Consider the following 20694-nt stretch of genomic DNA (forward strand, 5'->3'; position numbering starts at 1 on the left):
TTCCGTACTATTTCATTTACTTTGTTCAGCAGTAGAAGCCGAATAGAGAAAGGCCAGGTTTCTTTCTGGGAGACTGTCACACATCCTTCCAGCCTACCCCTTCTCTTGAGGGTTTGGATCCCTTATTCTCCTGGCTCAGAGCTGTACAGTGTTTTCACAGTCAGGAGAAATACACGTCCCCTCCCTTCAGCTAATGTTTCTGGGGATGCACTTTACCTGTTGTTTGGAGAAGCTGGGATAGAGGTGGGGAGGCCAGTTGTGAAGAGGAAGCTCTACACATAGGGGGTTGCCAGGGAGACCTGTGGGTTCGGCAGTACAGGGGTACAGACTCCTTCCCCTGCTGAGCTGCTTGGTCAGGAGAAAACCAGACCACTTCTGTTCCATGAGGTTGTCTTTCCCCAAGCGATAGGTTGCTCTACTGTTTCCCCACTCTTAACTCTCACCACCTCCCCAGCGAAAAGGTTTATGGATGCTTAAGACTTTGAAGAGACAATCGCAGACCCTAAACAGTAGGATGGGACACCAGTGGGGCATCCTCCCACCCAACCGTGAGAACAGAGGTACTTTTAAGGTGGTGAGTAATCCCACTTCAGTTCTCCATCAATCTCCTCTTGCTCTTCAAACTTGGTTCCCCACAAGGTCGGCCCCAACGTTCAACTCCAACCTTTTCCAGCTCAGGCACTGGAGACCAGCTCCTCTCCAGGTCGGGAGGAGAGGGGTGAAGCGGCCTGGGGAGGTGGGGACGCCCCAACCGGGGAAGAAGGTCCTGGAGTTCAGCTCGCCAGGAGCCGGCCCGGGGACCCCGCTGCCCGCGCGCCCCCGCTCCGCCCCCGCGGAGGCCACCGCCCGCCCGCCGGCCGCGGCGCACGCGTGTGCGGGCGGGGGCAGCGTGGCGCTCCCCGGCGGCCCTGCGCTTCTTCCCGCCCTGTCTCTCCTCGCGCCCATCCCGGCCCGGACGGTCCCGGCACCATGCGGAGGGTGAGTGACCAGTGACCCCAGAGGCACGAGGGGGCAGGTGGCGAATGTGCCGGCGAGCGTGAGAGCGCGTCCCTCCCGCTCCAGGCCGCCGCCGCAGCGGAACGGAGAACCTCGCAGGGGAGCCGGGCGGGAAGGGCTGGGGGTGGGATGCAGTCTCTCAGGGCTGCAGCCGCTGCCTGGGCGGGAGAGCGGCGCCTGACGATCTGCGGGGAACGAGCGGTGCCGCGGGGTCTCTCCCAGCCTGAGGGCTCCGGACCCTGCGCTCCCTACGGAGGCGTGGACACGTCGGGGTTCCCTGCCCGCGCCTGCGCCTCCCCGGGGCGGAGTGGGGTCATTCCCAGCACCCCCCACCTCGAGCTTTTAGGGAAGCACCTTCACGGGCGCCGCTCGTGCCGGCTGGGCCCCTTTCTCCGCTGCGCTCTGCTGCTCAGCGCCTCGCTCCCTCCTCGGGAGCCTCCGGACTCAGGAACTTTCCTGCCGGGCGTCGGGGGGGGGGGGTGCTCCCTGGGCGCACACCCCAGGGAGGGCGGGCCCCAGTCCGAGTTCGGTGGGTGACAGGCGGAGGGGTGTGTGTGTGTGTGTGTGTTTCGGGGAGGTGGTTCTCACCCCTTTGTCCCATAAATACTCTCGTTTCTGGTATTTGGAAGGAGCGAGGGAGTGTGAACTAGAGTTCCAACCTGGGCCGGAGCGAGCCAGGCGCTGCGGGCGGAGGGACACCGCGCCGAGTCCTGGATAAGACAGGATCTGCCACGTGCGCTGGGGGGCGCCCTCGGCGGCCGCTGCTTCCCAAATCAGGTGTGAGGTCCTGCGCGCACCCGTCCCCTCCAGCCAGCGCCCTTAGTGGAAAAACTCCAGTTTGCAGGCTGAACTGCAGGGTTTATTCCACGTCAAGGCACAGCCTGGGGGGTTGGTGCTGCTTCTTGCCAGGCCAGAGAGCACGCACACGGGCCCTGCGCCCCTGGTTCTTTCCTGTCTGGGGAGAGCTAATCCACACACAAATGTTGGTGATGTTATGTTAAGTTACCAATCCCAGTGTGCTGTTTGGATTTAAACCTTGGGGATGGAGGCTGCTTTAATCAAATGCAGGACAGGGTAGAAGGGGAGTAGAGGGAACTTCAGGAAGTCCAAGTATGCACTTTCCCAGACCTCCTAAGGCCAACCCTGATGACAGTGCAGGTGTCAAGGAAAGGCTGTTGGGTGTTTTCTAAAGAGACAAGGCTGAGAAGAAGCCAGAGCCTGCGCATTTCTCTGGGTTGGACTTTGGGCTTGCCCTGCTACTAATGTATGTATGTGCGGTATGGCTTTAGTCACCTGAGTGGCCCTTTCAAAGATTTCTTCCTCTCAGCTCTTAGGTTGCTTCAAAGGGAGCTCTGGCCTGTGGTTTTGCAGATCGTGCCAGAATTAAATCTTCTGCTGTGTGTGGGGGTGGGGGATGGAGGTGGGGGAGTGGGTGTACAACAGGTAGGAATTGGCCCAGCTGCCACTGGAAAGTGTTAGGGAGCTGACATGGAAATTTACCTGGCTTTCCTTTTGGATTTAGTCCAAATCTGCTCAGGTGTTTCTGGGGAGGACAGGATTTCAGCCAGGCTGACCAGATAGTTTGAATGCCTAGCATTGGTTGAAGCAGCAGAAATGGGAACTGGCAGGGTTACTTGTTTGCACTCCAAATTCAGGGGTCAGTAACCTCCTTTTGCCCTCAGTGTCACCAAGGTAATTAAGGAAAGCAACTGGGATGGGATATGTAGGCCTAAGTAAGGTGTGTAAGAGAATCAAGATTTGGAGATGGAGATGGTCTAGAATACAGCTATACCTCAGAGACACTGTGGATTTGGTTGCAGACCACCATAATAAAGCGAGTTATCACAATAAAGTAGGTTGTAATCTTTTTACTGGGAGGATCTTGCCTTCAGTTTGTAAAACACGCAACACCTGCGAAGTGCCATAAAGTGAGGTGCAATAAAACGATGTATGCCTGTATGTTAAAATGTGATTTATGTACTACCCGCTTTGGGATGAAAAGAGATGGATGCTTGCTAGAAATGCAGATTCCTGAGCGCTATCTCAGATCTATTAAATCAGAATCTCTGGGACTAAAGCGCAACAATTTGCATTTTAAAACACCCACCACCTCAAGCCATATGTATAAAGCACCTACTATGTGTAGACACTGTTTTAAGCAATAGTGCAGTGGGGAGATGAGAGCCAAAAGCCTGTTCTTTTGAAGGTTACATCCTAGTTGAGAAATCAGATAATAAAGAAGTAAGCAAATATGCAAATAATTTTAAATAGTGATGAGTGCTACGCAGAGAATAAAGCAGGATACTGAAATGGGAGTGACTCATGGCATGAAGCCGTTTTAGTTTACGTGGTCGGGGAAGACATTTCTAAGGAGCTGACATTTGAACCGTGAATTACATGATGTAAAGAAGACAACTATGTGAAGGTTTGGGAAAAGAGTATTCCAGACTGAGGAACATCAAATGCAAAGGCTCTGAGGCAGGAACAGGCTTGGCCTGTATGAGAAATATTCTGAAGCAGAGTGGAGTCTGCGAGGTGGAATGAAGCAAGTTTGGAGAGACAGGTAGGGACCGACTTCTGTAGGGCCTTGTTGGCCATGGTAAGAAATTTGGATTTTAACCTAAATGCAGAGGGATGTTATTTAGAGAATTTTAAGCAGAAGAATGGAATGATGTGATCTGGTTTATTTATTTTTATTTTTTTGAAGATCATTTTGGCTAGTGTGTATAGAATGGATTGTGGAATGGGTTATGGTAATAGCAAGGGAGACCATCTTTATGTGCAGGGCTGATGGAGACAGGTGGAGAGTTGGGATGATTTTGGAGATAGAGTCAACTGAGCTTGCTGATGTGGGAGGAAGGGAGAGGTGGGAATGCCCTAATGTACACCTATGATGGTTAATTGGTCTGTGCTGGAGAGGAAGAAGCCGGGGGGGGGGGGGGAGCGGAGCAAGGAGAAAGATGGTTAGGCCTCAGTTGGAATGCCCCCAATGAGAAGAGCTGATATTTAGTGAACATCTCTGTGTACCTGGTACGGTGGTACATGTATCATTAGCAAGAGTCCTGTGAAATAGTAAGGCTTGTCAGCATTTTACAGGTATGATAACAAGCTCAGAAAGCTTGAGTACGTTGCTCAAGGCCATTCAGCTAAATGTTGGAGCTGAGATTTGTGCCTGGGTTTGCCTGACTCCAAAGCCCTGCTCTTGGCGTTACGCTTTGGTGCCCACAAACTGCCTACTTCTGCCCAGGTCATTTCTGGCTCTGGAGAAGCAGATAATTTGGCAGATGCCTGTGTCAGCTTTCCACTGTTGTAGATCAGTAACTGTAGAGAGGTAACTATTAGAATAGAAAGTACGTTCTCCTATCTGGTGTTCCTGAATGAAAGAGAAGGTGCATCGGGAATGTACCAAGTACGAGTACAGATGGTGCCCAGTAATGGGGTTTCTCGGAGGAGAGGCTAAAATGGGGCCTCGCCGCTCTTCCCGACTTTGAACTCCATGTCATTCACAACCACAGAAGCCACGTGCTGGATTCTTCTTTCACCTCTTCACACAGCCAGCTAACGTTCCCTTCTTTATCTTTGCATCCAAAATGAGCTCTTTCCTACGCAGAGCCAGAAGTTTCAGAGGATTGGTTACTTTAAAAAAATTGTTTGTATTAGAAAGAGTTAGAAATCAGTTGCAGAAAAATAATTAGAAAGGCTGCTATTATTTATTGATGGCTTTCTCTGTGCCAGGCATCTGTTGCCTCCCTTCATGTTCATAACAACCTTTTAAGTTAAAATTAATAGGTGATACATTTACACAATGTAAAATTCAAAATTTGAAAAAGTTTGCTGTGAAAATTGTTCTTCCTGTTCTGTTGCCCAGCCAGCTGGTTCCCTTTCCCCAGAAGTAACTGATGTTAAAGCCATTTGTTGTGTCCTCCCACAAATTATGTATGTACAAGCAGTTGTATATTCATAGTGTTTTCCATACAAATGTAAATGTAAATGGTAGTATGTAAGTGTAAATGTTTTACACACAAATGTGAAAGTAGCATGTAAGTGCATTGTGCCTTTTCCCCTTGTATTGTATATAAGATCAGTATTTGTAGATCTACCCAGTTTTTTTTGATGGCTGCATATGGAATACCTTTATATGGATATACTAGAATTGGTTGTGTCTAGTCTTTTGCTATTATCAGCAGTGCTGCAGTGAATAATCTTATATCGACATGATTGTACACATGTGCAAGTGTATCATGTGACAAATTACAGTAGATTTCAGGGTCAAGTGATAGGAATATCTTCAGTTTTGTTAGGTGAAATAGCATAGTACAGAGGATTATTACATAAACTCTCTGAATAGAGCACAGACTTGGAGCTGGATTGCCAGGAGTTGCATCTTGACTCTGCCGTTTAAAAATTGTGCAAGTCGCTTAACCTCTCTTTACTTCTCTGTTGCCTGATTTTTAGAATAGGAATAATAATAGTACCTACCTAATAGGATTGCTGTGCAGTGCTTCCATTTGTGTTGCATAACAAATCGCCCCAAAATTTAGTGGCTTAAAAACAATAACTATTTTACTGAGCTCATGAGTCAGTAGGTAGGCTGGGAAGCTCTTTTGGTCCAGGCCAGCCCAACTGAACTGGTTCTCTCCTGCTTCTCCGATCACCTGGCAGGTCCGTCTGTAGCTGGAGGCTCTCGGATGGCCTCACTCACCTGTCTGGTAGTTGACAGGTGAGTTAGTCTTTAGGGACGTCATTTGGGATGGCATGTGATTTCTCAGGCTCCAGTCAGGTAGCTCAGATTTCTTCACGTGGTGGCCCCAGGGTTCCAAAGAGCAGCAAGAGATGGCAAACCCCAAAGCACAAGCAGTTTTCAGATCTCTGCTTATGTCACATTTGCTGTTGTCCCACTGACCAAAGCAAGTGTCACGGCCAAGCTCCGAGTCTGTGAGGGAGGGGAGTCTCCCAGGACAAGGGTGCAGTCAGGGAAATCATTGCCGACATTCTGCAGTCCACCACAGAAACTAAGTTAATATTTGTAAAGTGACTGTTATAGTGCCTGGCACATTGCAAGTGCTCTGTAAGTTTGTTAAATTGAAAAGAGAAAGAAAGAGAAAGAGATGGCCAGATTGTCCCCCACCGGCCATGTGAGTGCCTGTCTCCCCGTTTGTTCCTACTACTGGATCAAAGTGATTTATCGGTGGAGAAGCAGATGTTATCTGTGGAGAGGCAGATGTTCTTGTTTCCATTTTGCAGATGAAAAAGTGATGCTCAGAGATGTGAAGGCATTCTTCCGATGTTACAGGCCCAACAAGAAATGTGAATCCTTTGGCTATAGCGCACCTCGGCGTGTCTTGCCACTCTAGACAGAGGCTTGATTTCTGTGTTTCTGATACTCCCATCCATTGCTCCTCTGCTTGCCCTCGCGTTTCATGCCTCTCATTTACATTTCCATTTGGATCTTATTAGCTTGGGAAGGATCTGTCATCTGTTGAAGTCTTTAACAGTGATTTTGATTTCAACCTGGCCTACTGAATTACAGTGTCTGTGAAGTTGGTGGGCTCTGTTACATTCGTGAATGGATAGTAAAGGGAAACCTGTTTTAAATTGAGAAAACAGATGAGTCTGGCCTTATTCTGTTTATTCTTGCTTCCTTTCCATTCCTTATGTCTTTTTGCTTCACTTTCTCCCTTTTTAAAGAGTTCAGGAATTCCATTCCCTAAGGGGCAGATGTGAAAGTGGGAGACATCATTTCTTAGTGGTTCAGGATTTGGTGTCTGGAGACAGATTCCATGTATTCAAATCCCACGCAGCCGTTTACTGAGCTCGGGCTGGTTCACCTGCATGAAAGAGTTTTCTGAGGTCTGAATGATAATCTCTTCAAAGTGCTCAGTTACTATTATGTAGATTACTTTTGCTTCTGTTCTGTTTGCTTCTGTCCTTTCTGTTCTGTTTCACTTCACATCCCTTCTCCTCCAAACCTATTCCTATGCCCCTCGATACATCTAACGTTGCCTGAGCCCTTACTCTAAATGCCTTACATATAATTAGCTCATTGAATCCTCACAGCAAACCTATGAAATAAGTGCTGTTTCATTCCTACTAGGCATGTTCGAGTGAGGAAGCTCCACACTGAATGGCGAAGTAGTTTGCCTAGCACACCACAGCTAATAAATGAGGGAGCAGGGATTTGAAGCCAGGCCTTCTGGCACCACAGTGTGTGCTCTTAATGTTTTTGCTAAAAAAAAAGAAAAAGAACAAAGAAAGAAATGGGAAGGAAGGTTGGGGATTTAAAATTGAAAGCTTCTGCTCTAGGTGTACTGCTGGGGAACTCACATGCAATCTTCGTCCTTAGCAGTAGCTGAATATACCCAGCTGTGCCTTAGACATAAATCCCAACACAAAAAATCCTTATGCCAAAAGCCTTTCCAGCTCAAGCATTGTAATCCTAACAAGATTTCATGCATTGTGCTTCCTTTGCAACTGAGGTATGACACTGTGGAAAATACGTGGGGCTGTTTTCAAGGTTTGAAAATCAAGCTGGCTAGTTCTCAGTCTTGCCACCTCTTGCGGCTTTTGATGGGCCGCTGCTCTGGTGGCAGACGATGTTTGCCAAAGCGTCAGGAGACTAAAACATAAAGACTGCAGTTAATAGACAACTTTCTGAATTTAGAATTGTGCATATCTTCAAGTTGAAGGAAACCAGTGACTGAGGCTGTTTCTAAGCTTCGTTTGCTTGTAGACTAAATGTGATGTGGTAACGCTCATCAAATATTTAAAATGAACCTCCTACTATGTGCTAGAGATCCACTGTGAGCTAGCAGGCTCATAGCCTGGGCTCCTCATCCAGCTTGTAGCCTGAGGAGATGGTTAAGCTGTTTCATGAATTGTGCTGTGATGTTACAAAGGAACAAGTTGCTAGGGGTTTGTAGTGGGAGTTCCTGACCTCCAGACCAGGTGACGTTTCGCTGAGCCTTGAGGGCGAGCAAGGGCAGCCAGGGAAGGAGGAGGAGGGTTGCATTCCAGGTGGAATGAACATATGCAGAAGGGGAGCGTGGAATGGCGTGTTTCAGGAAGCGAGATGCACTCAGAGGAGCTGTGTGGATAGCAAGCAGGAGTCATGAATGGCAGGAGTTCACGTTGGGAAGGGAGGGAGAGGTCAGATCATGAAAGGCTCTGTAAGGCATGTTGAGAATTGTCCTAAGGGAAGTGAAAAGCCATTGAGAGGTTCTAAACAGATTTTGAAAATCAAGTATTTGTTTCCAAAGGATCCTTTGGACACAAGGTGGAGAATGGACTGGAGGAACAAGACGGGGGTAGGAAAACTGTTAGGAGGCTATGACAGTAATCCGGATGGCCTGGACTGAGGAGATGGTCAGGGGAATGGAGAGACATGCTCTGTTTAAGAGGTGTGTAGCGGCAGAACCAGTAGGACTTGGTTACTGATGCCATGTGGAGGCCAGGGAGGAAAGGAGTTAAGGATGACAGACTCCCGGGGTGTGTGGTGGAGATGTGAAACTCTGGACGGGAAAACCAAGGGGTGGAACTTGGGAAGCTGGCTTCTGTTTTGTACACATTGAGTCTGAGTCACCTGTGACTCATTGAGTAGCGACATCCAGAGCAGATGATTACGGAGGGTCTGTAGCTTAGGAGACAGTTTTATTTAAAGATATAAACTTACGAGTTATTGGCATATAGGAATAGTAATTGAAGCCGTTGGTGTTATAGAACACCATATAGAAAACGTATTTAGAAACAGTGGCTCACAAAACCTGATGTACTTCAGAATTACCTGGAGAGCTTGTTAAAAATGCAGAATCCTGAGCAAAACTTCCTGAGCTGCTGATTCAGTGGGTCTCTGGTCAGAAACCAGAATCGCCATAGCTGGAAGAGTTGACAATATGCATGAGCTGCAACCCAGCCATTTCCCCATTAGGTGTATGTCCTAGAGAATCTCAAGCTCTCGGTGACCTATACTTTTCAAAAAGAAAATATTTAATATATGATAAGGTATAAAGAATAATACATTGACATCCATGTATCCACCACAACTTAAAAGTTAAAAAAATTAAGATAAACTGTAGTATGTTTATGAAACAGAATACCACTCAGACGTAAAAAGGAATAGACGGCTGTATATGCACAAACACGGATGACTCTCAAACTAAAAGAGTGCAAACTATGTGATTCCATTTATATGAAATTCTAGAGCAGGAAAAACTGAGCTATGATGCTAGAAATCAAAACAGTGTGTGCTGATGGGTGTTGACTAAGAAACGGCATAAGGGAAATTTCTGGGGTGATGGAAATGTTCTTGATATGGGTGTGCTTTACATGGATGTATACATTGGTCAAACCCAGCGGACTGTACACTTAAGAGCTGTTTCATTGCATGTAAATTACACCTCAATTAAAGACTCTAAGATAAAAAACCAAGTCAATAGGGATGGAGTTCTCCTAGTTCTTTTCCTTTCCAACCACAGGTAGCCTCTGTCCTGAACTTAACATATCACTGCACTTTAATACTTTTATTACATATGCATATATCTTTAAGCAATATATGCTATCATTTTGCATATATTTAAACTTTATATCATATGCATGTGTGTATGAATGTATGTATTGTATAATTTGCTTTCTTGCTCAACATTACATATTTAAGATTCAGCTATTTGATACCAGAGGCTTATCATGCATTTTTAGAGCTAAGTATATTCATGTGCTGGAATACTACATAATTAAATTATCCTTTCTCTTTTGCCACTGCTGTTTCAAAACAGTACTGCTGTGGTTTTGTGTATCTGCTTGTTTGTGAGTGCTAGGGCACTTAGGGGTGGAGTCGTGGGGCTGAAGCTGTCAATTCTACTAGATATTGTCATACTCTTCTCCAAAGAGATTTATTAGAAATCTACGAATGGCTATTTTTCTTAATTCTTTTTTTTTTTTTTTTTTAAGATTTTATTGAGGAAGGAGCACAGGACTTTATTAGGGAACATTGTGTACTTCCAGGCCTTTTTTCCAAGTCAAGTTGTTGTCCTTTCAGTCTTAGTTGTGGAGGGTGCAGCTCAGCTTCAAGTTGTTGTTCTTTCAGTCTTAGTTGTGGAGCGCGCAGCTCAGCTCCAGGTCCAGTTGCCATTGCTAGTTGCAGGGGGCGCAGCCCACCATCCCTTGCGGGAGTCAAACCGGCAACCTTGTGGTTGAGAGGACGCGCTCCAACCAACGGAGCCATCCGGGAGCTCAGCGGCAGCTCAGCTCAAGGTGCAGTGTTCAATCTTAGTTGCAGGGGGCGCTGCCCACCATCCCTTGTGTAGCTGCAGGGGGCGCTGCCCACCATCCCTTGCGGGACTCGAGGAGTTGAACCAGTAACATTGTGGTTGAGAGCCCACTGGCCCATGTGGGAATCGAACCGGCAGCATTTGGAGTTAGGAGCATGGAGCTCTAACCGCCTGAGCCACTGGGCCGTGAATGGCCTGTATTTTTACCAAACACTTGGTACTGTCAGACTTAAACTATTTTTGCAAATATGACAGGTTAGAAATATTATGGTTTTAACTTACGGTTCCCTGATTAGTAGTGTGGTTGATCATATTTTTATGTATTCATCAGCCCTTTGAGTTTCCTCTTCTAGGAATTACCTGTTCATATATTTTACCCATTTGTTTTGGATTGTCTTTTCCTTACTGAGATGCAAATATATTTTTCCAGTTTGTGTCTTTTAAAAAATGTATTTGAGGTTACCAATTCATTCCTTTGTGGTTTGTGCTTTTTGTTTCATAGGGAATCCTTCATGTGTGTAGACTAAAGATACTATGTTTTCTAATAAGAGTTTCAATTTGGCCTTTAACACTATATCAATTAAATTTAGTGTATTAAGTAGTGTATTAAGGTAGGGATTCAGTTTTTTCCCCATATAGATGATCAATTATTCCAGAAAAACTTATTGAATGCCCATCCTTTCCCACCAATCGACAGCTTTGTCATATATCAGGTTTCTCATATGTGGATGAGTCTACGGGCTCTGTATTCAGATCTTAGTTACTACTTATTTATAGTAAGTCTTGACATCAGGCAGGATCACCCCACTTGTTCTTGAGTGTGTTTAAACATTTAATTCATTGATGTATCTACTGCCCAGAACAACGGCAGGCCTATAGTAGAGGCTCAGTAAATACCTATTGAATGACTGAAGGAACCTCGTCTGGTACTGGATAAACAAACAGCCCAGGAGTTCCCTGCGGTGCTGGACATCGTTTTACCTTTGGGGAGAGGGAGAGGAGGTAGTCAGGAGCACTACCTCTTGTTTCCACTCGCCTTTGCTCTCTGTTGCCTTTTGTCCCTTCTCATTCAGACCAGAATCTTGAAGAACGAATCCTCAGCAAGCCCAGCTGTAAGGCCGAGGCCAGCAAGTACAGTGTGTTGTGAGAGTGGGACTGCTGCTAACTGTGACCTTGGAGGGTCTGATCACAAGTTGTAGACAGCTCTGTGAGGCCTTTTGAAGTCTAGCCAATAACTCGGCCCTTAAGCCTTGGAACTAGGACGGGGTCATCTGAAATTTGGTCTTCTATGCATGTGAACATCTTTATTTTGTAGGCTAGTGTTGCTTCAAAATAGACTTCTTTCTGTAGATTAGTTCTTGGCATGTTTTGTTGGTAATAAAAAGAACCACCATACACTTAATGTTTGCTGTGTGTAAGGCATTGTGCTAAGCAATTTGCATATACATTTCGTTGACTCTTCGAAACCATCTTTTTTTTGTTTGTTTTCCTTTTTGCCGCAGCAATATTTATTCATTCTTTCATTCATCTAACATTCTTGAGCTCTTGGGCCGAGTTTGGGACAAGGGCTGCCAACATACACAGCTTCTGAGCTCCAGGAACTGAGTTTAGTGAGGAGTAGACTTTTGAATAAATAGTTACCATGCAGTGTAATGATTGGAATAACAAAAGCATACCCCAAATAGAGCCTAGCAAGAGCATGATTAACTTTGGGGGGCAGGAAAGAGGAGTTGTGGTGTCAGGAGAATCTAGGAAGATGGTTTTAAGAACATGACCCCTAAACATACCTTTCAAGTTCTGTCTGTTCTCTCATGCTCAGTCTGATTACTTTGACCTTCTTCTGGTCTGTCCTCAATGACCATGTCTTCCATCTGCATTCACCGATAGGTGTTTTGTTTTTGTCCTTGACTTCCTCCCTTAACTCCTAGTTTAAAAATTAACTTTTTAACCACTTTATTGAGGAAAGATTTCCATACTATAAAATTGATCAGTACTAAGTGTATAATTCAATGATATTTAGTAAATTTGCCGAGTCAAAACCATCATTTAAAATATTAACCCCATTTGACAGGTGGAAATTGGGGCTCATGAAATGAAGTGTCAAATCCATGCACATCCCACTAAGTAACCAGAAGAGTTGGAATTCTGACTAGTGTCATGGTTTGGTAAAGCATATTCAAGTTTTCAACAGGAAAATGAGCCTGTGGAGTTCATTATAAGGGCACCTTCTTTATTACCTTGGAATCTAAGGACTAGGTTTGTTATAAACTAGGTATCATTCACAGATTGTTTAGGTGAAAACACTGGGAAAGAGGACTGCATTAGGTGTTGTCTGAAATGTGAGTAAAATACTTTGAGTTGAACCAACATACAGAACCAGCCAAACAAAAACCCAACGTCAAAACATTAAAAAAAAAAATGTTGAACTAACAATCAATGTGTGTGATAAAACCACAAATTAAAATAGATATGTTAATAATAAACCACTCTTGTTTACTTGTCTTCTAACCATTATGCTTAGTATTTGGCTTTCCAGGGTATTTATAAACATTAATTTCCTAGCAGAGAATATTTTTTTATTCCTACCCCCAAGCAAGCGGTGATATGGAATAGTCTAACAGGCAGTTCACAGGAGCGAGGCTCTCCGCTTTTTCCAGTCGGAATTCCAGGGTTTGAAATGATCTGACAATTGAATTAGCTGACAGGTGTAACAATAGCAAATACTGTGTAATTTGTGTTGCTTTTAGAGACGGCAGAAGTGGGGCTGCTGACAATGCACTGGAACTGTCTGCACTCGGAAAGACCACCCTTGAGTCTCCGTGGAAGGGAGGAGACAGCGGCCTCTGCCTTTCTGTTTTGAATGATGCTCTATATGTTGCATTTCTGGGTTTTGAGTATTAATGCTGGGAAAGTGGCAACAGTGCTTGAGATATTTGTTGACCGGGTAGAGCTCTCCATTGCTCAATAAAAGGAGGGCTCAAACACCATCCATGCACAGGGCTTTGCTGGACTAGGGCGCTCAGCTCCTCTCTTCATGCATCCATCATTCTGATAATGGAATTGAAATTGCAGAAACCCTTCCCTGCCTATGCTCCCCCAGATCAGGAAACCACAGGAACCGCCTCAATTCAATATTGGGACACTCAGGCAGAGATAACCAGACCGCGGTACGCTTTTTAGGTCAATATCAAAGAAAATATATCTGAGATGACTCTAAGTTCAGTATTTTATTTCATATACTGCAAATGAAGGCTAGATCAGAATCAGTTTTCAGGAAGCAACCTTGACACCTCCCCTAAACTTTTTCTTTGAAGGACCAGATAGTAAACATATTGGGCTTTGAGGGTCACAGGACTCTGGTCATAACTACTTAACTGTGCCATTGTCATGTGAAGGCCACCATAGAAAATATGTAAAATAAATAAGTGTGGCTGTGTCCCAATAAAACTTTATTTATGCACATTCAAATTTGAATTTCATATAATTTTCATGGCATAAAATATTCTGATTTATTTTCAATCATTTAAATGTGTTAAAACCATTCTTAACTTGTAGGCCATTAACAACAACAACAAAAATGCGTTGCAGGATTTGGCCTGTGGGCGCTAATTTGCCTGTAGCATTAGAGATTCTCCTGTTACAGGTATGTCTGCAACTTGTTTTCCCGTGTTTGAACCAACCTTTCTGTCAGAGCCCATCCTCATCCTCAGTGGGTTATGCAGAGCTGCACAGACAGAAAACCAGAAACTCATCCCCAAAATATTTCAGTCTCCTGCCTGCCTCACTTGCTGCCTCCTCATACACCCACACACCCCCCTACCTACCTTTATTTGATGTTCATGTCACCCTTTCCTAATTACAGGGAATCTTGTTGTCATCCTTTGGGATCCTGATAAGTTATTACATTAACTAGAAACTGAAAATTCTGCATCAAAATAAAAATAAACCAACTGGCATTCAGCAGAATGTTATAGAAATTAGTAGTAAGAGTATGGATATTACTTTATTTGCAGAAGTGGGTACATTTGTTTTCTATTTTCCAATAATTTCTCATTACAAGTTATAAAATGAAATTACTTTAGAATGTTACATACTGTGTATTCTACAAGTTTATTAAAGTTCCATCTTAATAGGTATTTTTTTAGTGCTTATATAGTGAAAAGTGGTTAACTGGGATAAGAGATGGTCTTTCCAGGCAATGGACAGATGGAGAATTGTTCAGATGTACTGCAGTTATTAGTTGGTCAGTTGCATGGATACTCTGAAATGAGACCCAAGATCAGTTCACTAGTGCTCAGAAATTTAGTGCTCAACTGGTGGTTCAGCAGAGACAATGTTATCTACTGTGGTGTCTGAACTGAGGTCTGCCACATACAGGTGTGTGATCTCAGGCCACTCTGAGCCTCATTTTCCTCCTATGAAATGGGCATGAAATAGTTTATGTGAAGGCGCTCCTTGTGAAGCCTGAAGTACTGTCCATAGGAAAGCTATTACTGTTACTTGCTCAGTCTGAATGCAGCTCTTTGTTCACGACTCACAAACCTGGAAGGTTATTAGAATCATCTGTGGGTATAGTGGGGGGAGGAGCATCAGGAAAATACAGACTTCCAGTCTCATCCCAGACTTACGGAATCAGAATCTCTGTGAGCAGACCTAGAAGTCTATATTTCTAGCAGGTTCCCTAGGCAATTATGATGTGTTTGGGAAATTCCGTTTTGCTCATAAGTCTCAGTTGATGGACGTAAGAAAACCAAATACTTCTCTCTTAACCCGAGTTTGGACTTTCCCCCTGAAAGACAATAAGAAACTAGGAAGAGAGAGAGAGGGTCAGGAAGAAGAAGAATTATCTTCCCTTTATTTTCTTGGTTGTGTCTGCTGCAGCAAGTAGAAATAGAGAGAGAACTGGTGTTTTGATGTACAACCCAGTGTCTGAGCCCAAATTGTGTTTCTCCTCTGTCAGCTCCCCCTCCGCAGTCCTGAGATTTACAGTGTTGTGTTCACTTCCTTCTGTGCATTGAAGCATGTTTGTGAAAGAGCATGAGATTCAGTGCACTACGAATGTACAACAGACTGACAATATCCTTCCCAGTTTTGCTTCTCAAAACTCATCACTGAAAGTGTTTTTTCGCGTTATTTCTGGAAATAGCACGATTGTAATGTTGGCACATAGAGATCACAAACACAAAAAGAATCTCAGTAATACTAAAAAGGTAAACTGATTCTGAATTTCTCACATTTTCTGCATGGCCACTAATTTACATATGAGTAATTGTAGATTTCAAATGAGTGAAAGCACCACCTCCACACTGACAGCCCAGATTGTTTTCAACAGTAGAACTCATTAGTATATACATACACACAAATGCTCTCTTATAGTAGTTTGATACTTGCTAGTGTTGGGGAGCCATACGAAGCCTTCCCCTATTTGCAACAGTCCTTCCACAGATACTAAGCATTTGCTGTTTTCCAGGTATTAGAAATTTACGTGAGACATAGCCTCACAGCCTTTATCTGAGAAGTTTACCGGCTTGGTAGGAGCTGGTCATGAATATATCAAATCATATTTCCATATTCACTTCAAAAGAGAATTTTTTCCATGGGAAAATATACGATTGATGTATCTACTCTGTGTGTAGCCAGATCCTTTATTCCATAATTTATTTATTATTTATTATAGTTTATTATTATCCATTATATTATTCAGTCCATTTATTATTTTATCAATTTGATGGAGATACTATCGAAAGTAAGTAAATGTTTAACAAATACGTATTTGAAGGACTCAAAGGGGTTTGCATGTCTTCTATATCTAGTAATGTCAGATATGCCCATACCTGTTGTTCAGCATCCATTTCTAACTTCAACATCTTATTAGAAGATGACTTTGAATGCTGAGTCTCTACTCTATGGCTCCAAGTATCCAGAGATGAATTTCCAGCAACCTCCTGAATACCTTTACCTTTCTCCTCCTAAATAGTCCTCAAACTCAATAGGTCAAAAGTAGAACTTATATTTTACTCTCAAACCTGATCCTCTTCTTGGGGTTCTTACTTCAGGGAGCCCCACTGCCATTTTCCCAGATGCTGACGCTTCAGCCTGTGACGTCCTCTCTGACTCTCAGTCCTAATCAGGAGCTAAATACCCTTGGGTGCATCTGTCTTCTTTCGCTTCTACTGCCACCCGCCTACTTTTAGGTATTTGTTTCTCAAACCGGGGTCCAAGAACTCCAGGGGTTCCATACAAATATCCTTGGGTATTTGAGTGTTTTTCATCGTAAGTTTTACAATTTGTACTTTTACGTCCAGGATAACAAAATTAACAGGGACATGTTTGGAGCCATCAAGACTTGTCCCTGAGTTCTGCCACTGATTTGGGTGTGTGTGTGTGTGCACGTGTGTGTGCTGGCTCTGTATTGGACAGGTCCTCTTCTGGGCTCTCATGGTGCTTACGTTTGTCTAGGACTCCACACATTGTTAGAATTGTGTGAGTCTAGCTTTCCCAGTGGACTGTGAGCTGCTGGGGCCAAGAACCGTGTCTGGCTTATTTTTGTGTTTCCAGAACCTAGCTTCGGGCCTGACACCATGCACACACTAATGCTTGTAGTCAGTGTGGATAGGTTGTTTTGGAGTTGGCTGTCCTCCCATACACATTCCTATGTGTGGCTACTGTTACTTTAATGTTTATGTAGTATTTAGTCGTATCGATAGATAACATTTGGCTTAAACCGAAGTCCTTTATTTTTAGACTTTTGGATTATTTTCATTTGTTGGCCGAGTACCATGTTTCCCCAAAAAATAAGACCTACCTGGACAATCAGCTCTAATCCGGCTTTTGGAACAAAAATTAATATGACCCGGTCTTATAAATAAGACCGGGTCTAATCTAATCTACTCTACTCTAATCTAATCTAATATGATACATGGGTATAATATAATATAATATAATACCGGGTCTTATATAAGACCGGGTCTTATATTAATTTTTGCTCCAAAAGACGCATTAGAGCTGATGGTCTGGCTAGGTTTTATTTTTGTGGAAACACAGTAGTATAGTTAAAAACATCTTTGAACAAAGTTATTTTTCTCTCATCTAAATTGTTTTCTTGGAAATCCCTTAATGGAATTACTAGGTCAAAAGGCACAAGCAGTTTTGTTCCTCTTGTGATATGATTCTAGGCTTTTTTTTTTTTTAATGAAGAAGCTGGACTGAGTTGTAATGTATGACCTTTTATGAGGCATGTTTCTTTCACTTTCATTTAAACTCTCTTTGATTTGGAATCAAACTAGAAAGAACAAATGATGGTTATCTGTCTGCCACTGTGCCATCATTGCTTACCTAGACTATTCTCTCTTCCTCCAATCTTTACACCTTCAGCCACACCTTTAGAAATGTGTACAGTGTATATTACGTCAGTCTGAATAATGTTTCAGCAGGCAAATCTAACCATTTAATCCAATCATGCTCAAATGAAGCAGAGCCTGTAAGATAAAGTTCAACTGCATTGTCAGGGCTTACAGAGCCCTTAAGACGTGGCTTCTGTTCCTTATCTAGGCTTATCAGTTGGCTGCTGCCCAGATGCCGGGGCCACTCACCCTGCAGGCACTGTTCTCAGCTGGGAATGTACATGCCGTTCCCTCCCTCTGAAGGGAGCCCCCACCCCATTGCCTGCCTGGCATGGCCTTATTCATTCTTCAAGACTCAACTGCAAATCCTAAGTGCTGCCCTCCTCCCAACCCTTACTATCTGCCCCACGCCCATTCTTCCAGAATATTTTCCATCCTTAAGGTTTTTGAAGTCAGTGCTTCCTGACTAAGAAAACATTTGAAAATCACTCGATTGTATGTCCCTAATGTTCCTTCCAATCTTATAATTAATTCTCTGACAAAGTGACATCCTATGGTACTGGAGACATGAAATAGATCATGAGATGAATTCTGGCCTTGGAAGTATACATTTGAGAGATGTGTCCAAATCAGCACCCCCAGGGTAGTGATGCTGGCTGGGACCATCCCGTATGTCTCAAAGAAAATAAATCCATACTCAGTAAGCATTTATTGTTGCATAAACCATCACAGTGTGCTCACAAAAGTAGGAAAAGACACAGCCTCCCCTTGTAGGACTTACACTATTGAGGAGAAACACATCGAGCAATTTCAGCTCCATGTTCCTCCCCCAAAAAAGTGCATAATTAAGTGAGACACTGTAAGGTACAAACTCTGAACATGTCTGCATGTGGCAGCAGGGAAAAGCGTAGAAGGAGATGGTTCCAAGCAGTGAGAAAAGGTATCATGGAGGAGGAAAGAGTTCAAGCTAAGCCTTGAAGACAACAACTAAAGGCCAAACACAAAACACTAAAATACCTTTATAGTTTTAAACTGCATAAGTTTAAATTTAAAAATAAGATCATGCTAACCTGGAAAACAAACACTTATTTTGTGGCAGGACAGTTTCCTTCTGTTCCTTAACTCCCTACTTCCTTTAATAAAGCTTTTGTCACCTATTTGGAAGCTCTTTTTTTAATTTTTCCATCTTGTCCCTGAGATTGTGAGCTCATTAAGGATAGGAATTTTGTCAGTCATTTTCGTAACCTAGATCTTAATACAGTGACTAGCACATGGCTGGTCCTCAATAAACATTTTCTGAATGAGTAGAACTGCTATTTTGGTTTCCTTATTTATAAGTAGACTAATTATAGGTAAGTCTACTTATTTGTAAATCGAGAATCCATGTGTGGTATATATGGTAATTCTCAATTTTCCAGAATATCAGTGTGTCAAAGCCTCCTTTTCCCTCAACCATTTTTTTTTAAAGGGCAGCAGTTGTAATTTTGCTTATTAACTAAACTGTAAACCCTAGACTGTAAGGTACATGAGGAGATACCTAGTTTACCATCATATTCCCAGAGCTTAGTATTCATACCTGACACCCAGTAAGCACTCAGTAATTATTTGTTGAACCAGTCGATGAATGAATGAAATTTTGAGAAAAGGCACCACCCGTGTGGCATGTTACAAGCCTGGACAGGTGGGAATTTACTGCATTTATAGGTACGTATCTACCCTAATTTATTCACCATTCTGCTGGTGTTTCCATTTAACTCACTGCTTTTCTTGATAATCTCTGTGCTGTCTTCCACCTCTACCATCCAGACTCTGAGGGAGATGACGTGGAGATGTCAGGTCCAAGCCAGGAAGCTAAGACATTGGTGTAGTTGGCAAGAGAATGCCTTTGCCCCACAACCGGGAAGCGGGCAGTCTCTAGGGCTGGCCTCCTCATTTATCTCCAAACGTCAAATCTCAATCAGCGGACATCCTGTTGTTCTGGGGACACATAAATCCTATCTGCGTGACTGAGCTGATGTACAGAGACCTGATGTTATGCAGAGCCTGCTGCCAAAACCTGAGGGGTCATTCTGAGGGAAACATTACGTTCTGGAGGAGACCGGTCACGTCTCCTTTTTCTGTGTTGAATCTCCTTAGGATGTGTTTCTCATTTCTTGGTATCCAGGGGAGAATTTGTGTGTTTTTGACCATAGCCTATTCCATCTGCTACCTAGTTTCTCCCTTGAATTACTAGTCCTATTAAAAAGCTTTATAAAGGAATAAATAACCGAGGTAGAAATTAATGGAGGGGAGGGAGTAACATGGTGTTGGGAAGAAAAAGAATTATCTTCAGGTGTGTATGAGAATGATGCCAGACAGAGGAAGACTTAACAACAACAACAAGCAAACAAACCTGGAATGGCAGCAAAACCTGCTACTTGGTTCATTAAAAAAGGTGTTATACATTTGTCAGGGATGGCAACCCGCCGTCCACTTGTCTCTGCCAACCAACCTCACTTGCTAGCTGCAATCCTCCTCTCTGCAATCCACAACCCACTCTCCGCCACACCTTGCTAGCTTAGCCACGGCAGTTATATCAGTGGCTAATGGCTAACCGGTAACAGCCGATGGCCAACTAGTCACAGCTGATGATCATCTACTACCTTAGCCGGCACCTTTCTATGTGAGGCTGAGAGCCTGGAAACTGCTTTCTGGGGCTCTGTCCCCACAACATTCTCAATGACCTACTTCCAGACTTACGACGTCTATTAAAGCCTTGCTGTGTGAAAGCTAACATCTTACTTGAGAATAGAATGCATTGAGCCAGTACTGTATTTATTACAGCTGTTGTCAATGCCGACTGCCCTCACATGCATTCTTATGACTGTTTTTCTGGAGAACCCTGACTAGTACAGCAGCTTTGTCGCCCTGAGCACTGTTTAGCTTTAGCTGCAGGGCTCACTGGAGCCAACAGTGCCCAGCAGGCAGAGGCCAGGGTCTGAGTGTCTAAGTGGCAGAGGCTGACATATCTGTACCAGAAGGCGTGCTGCACCCACGTGGCAGGTGGTTCAAAATGAGGCTGACTTCTGTGTCAGGACATGGGTGAGAAGTTA

At 43.8% G+C, this 20694-nt stretch overlaps 1 protein-coding gene across 1 annotated transcript in view; it reads left to right on the forward strand.

Annotated features, from left to right (window-relative positions):
• Positions 1–833: 833 nt before the first annotated feature.
• TMCC3 (transmembrane and coiled-coil domain family 3) overlaps positions 834–20694 on the forward strand; it is a 250045-nt gene continuing 230184 nt past the window's right edge. The window contains exon 1 of the mRNA XM_074325262.1: positions 834–978. Coding sequence (XP_074181363.1) covers positions 970–978 — 9 coding nt within the window. The 5' untranslated portion in view covers positions 834–969. The remainder of the gene's footprint in view (positions 979–20694) is intronic.

This window comes from Rhinolophus sinicus, linkage group LG02, assembly GCF_036562045.2.
Source record: "Rhinolophus sinicus isolate RSC01 linkage group LG02, ASM3656204v1, whole genome shotgun sequence".
Lineage (NCBI taxonomy): Eukaryota > Metazoa > Chordata > Mammalia > Chiroptera > Rhinolophidae > Rhinolophus > Rhinolophus sinicus.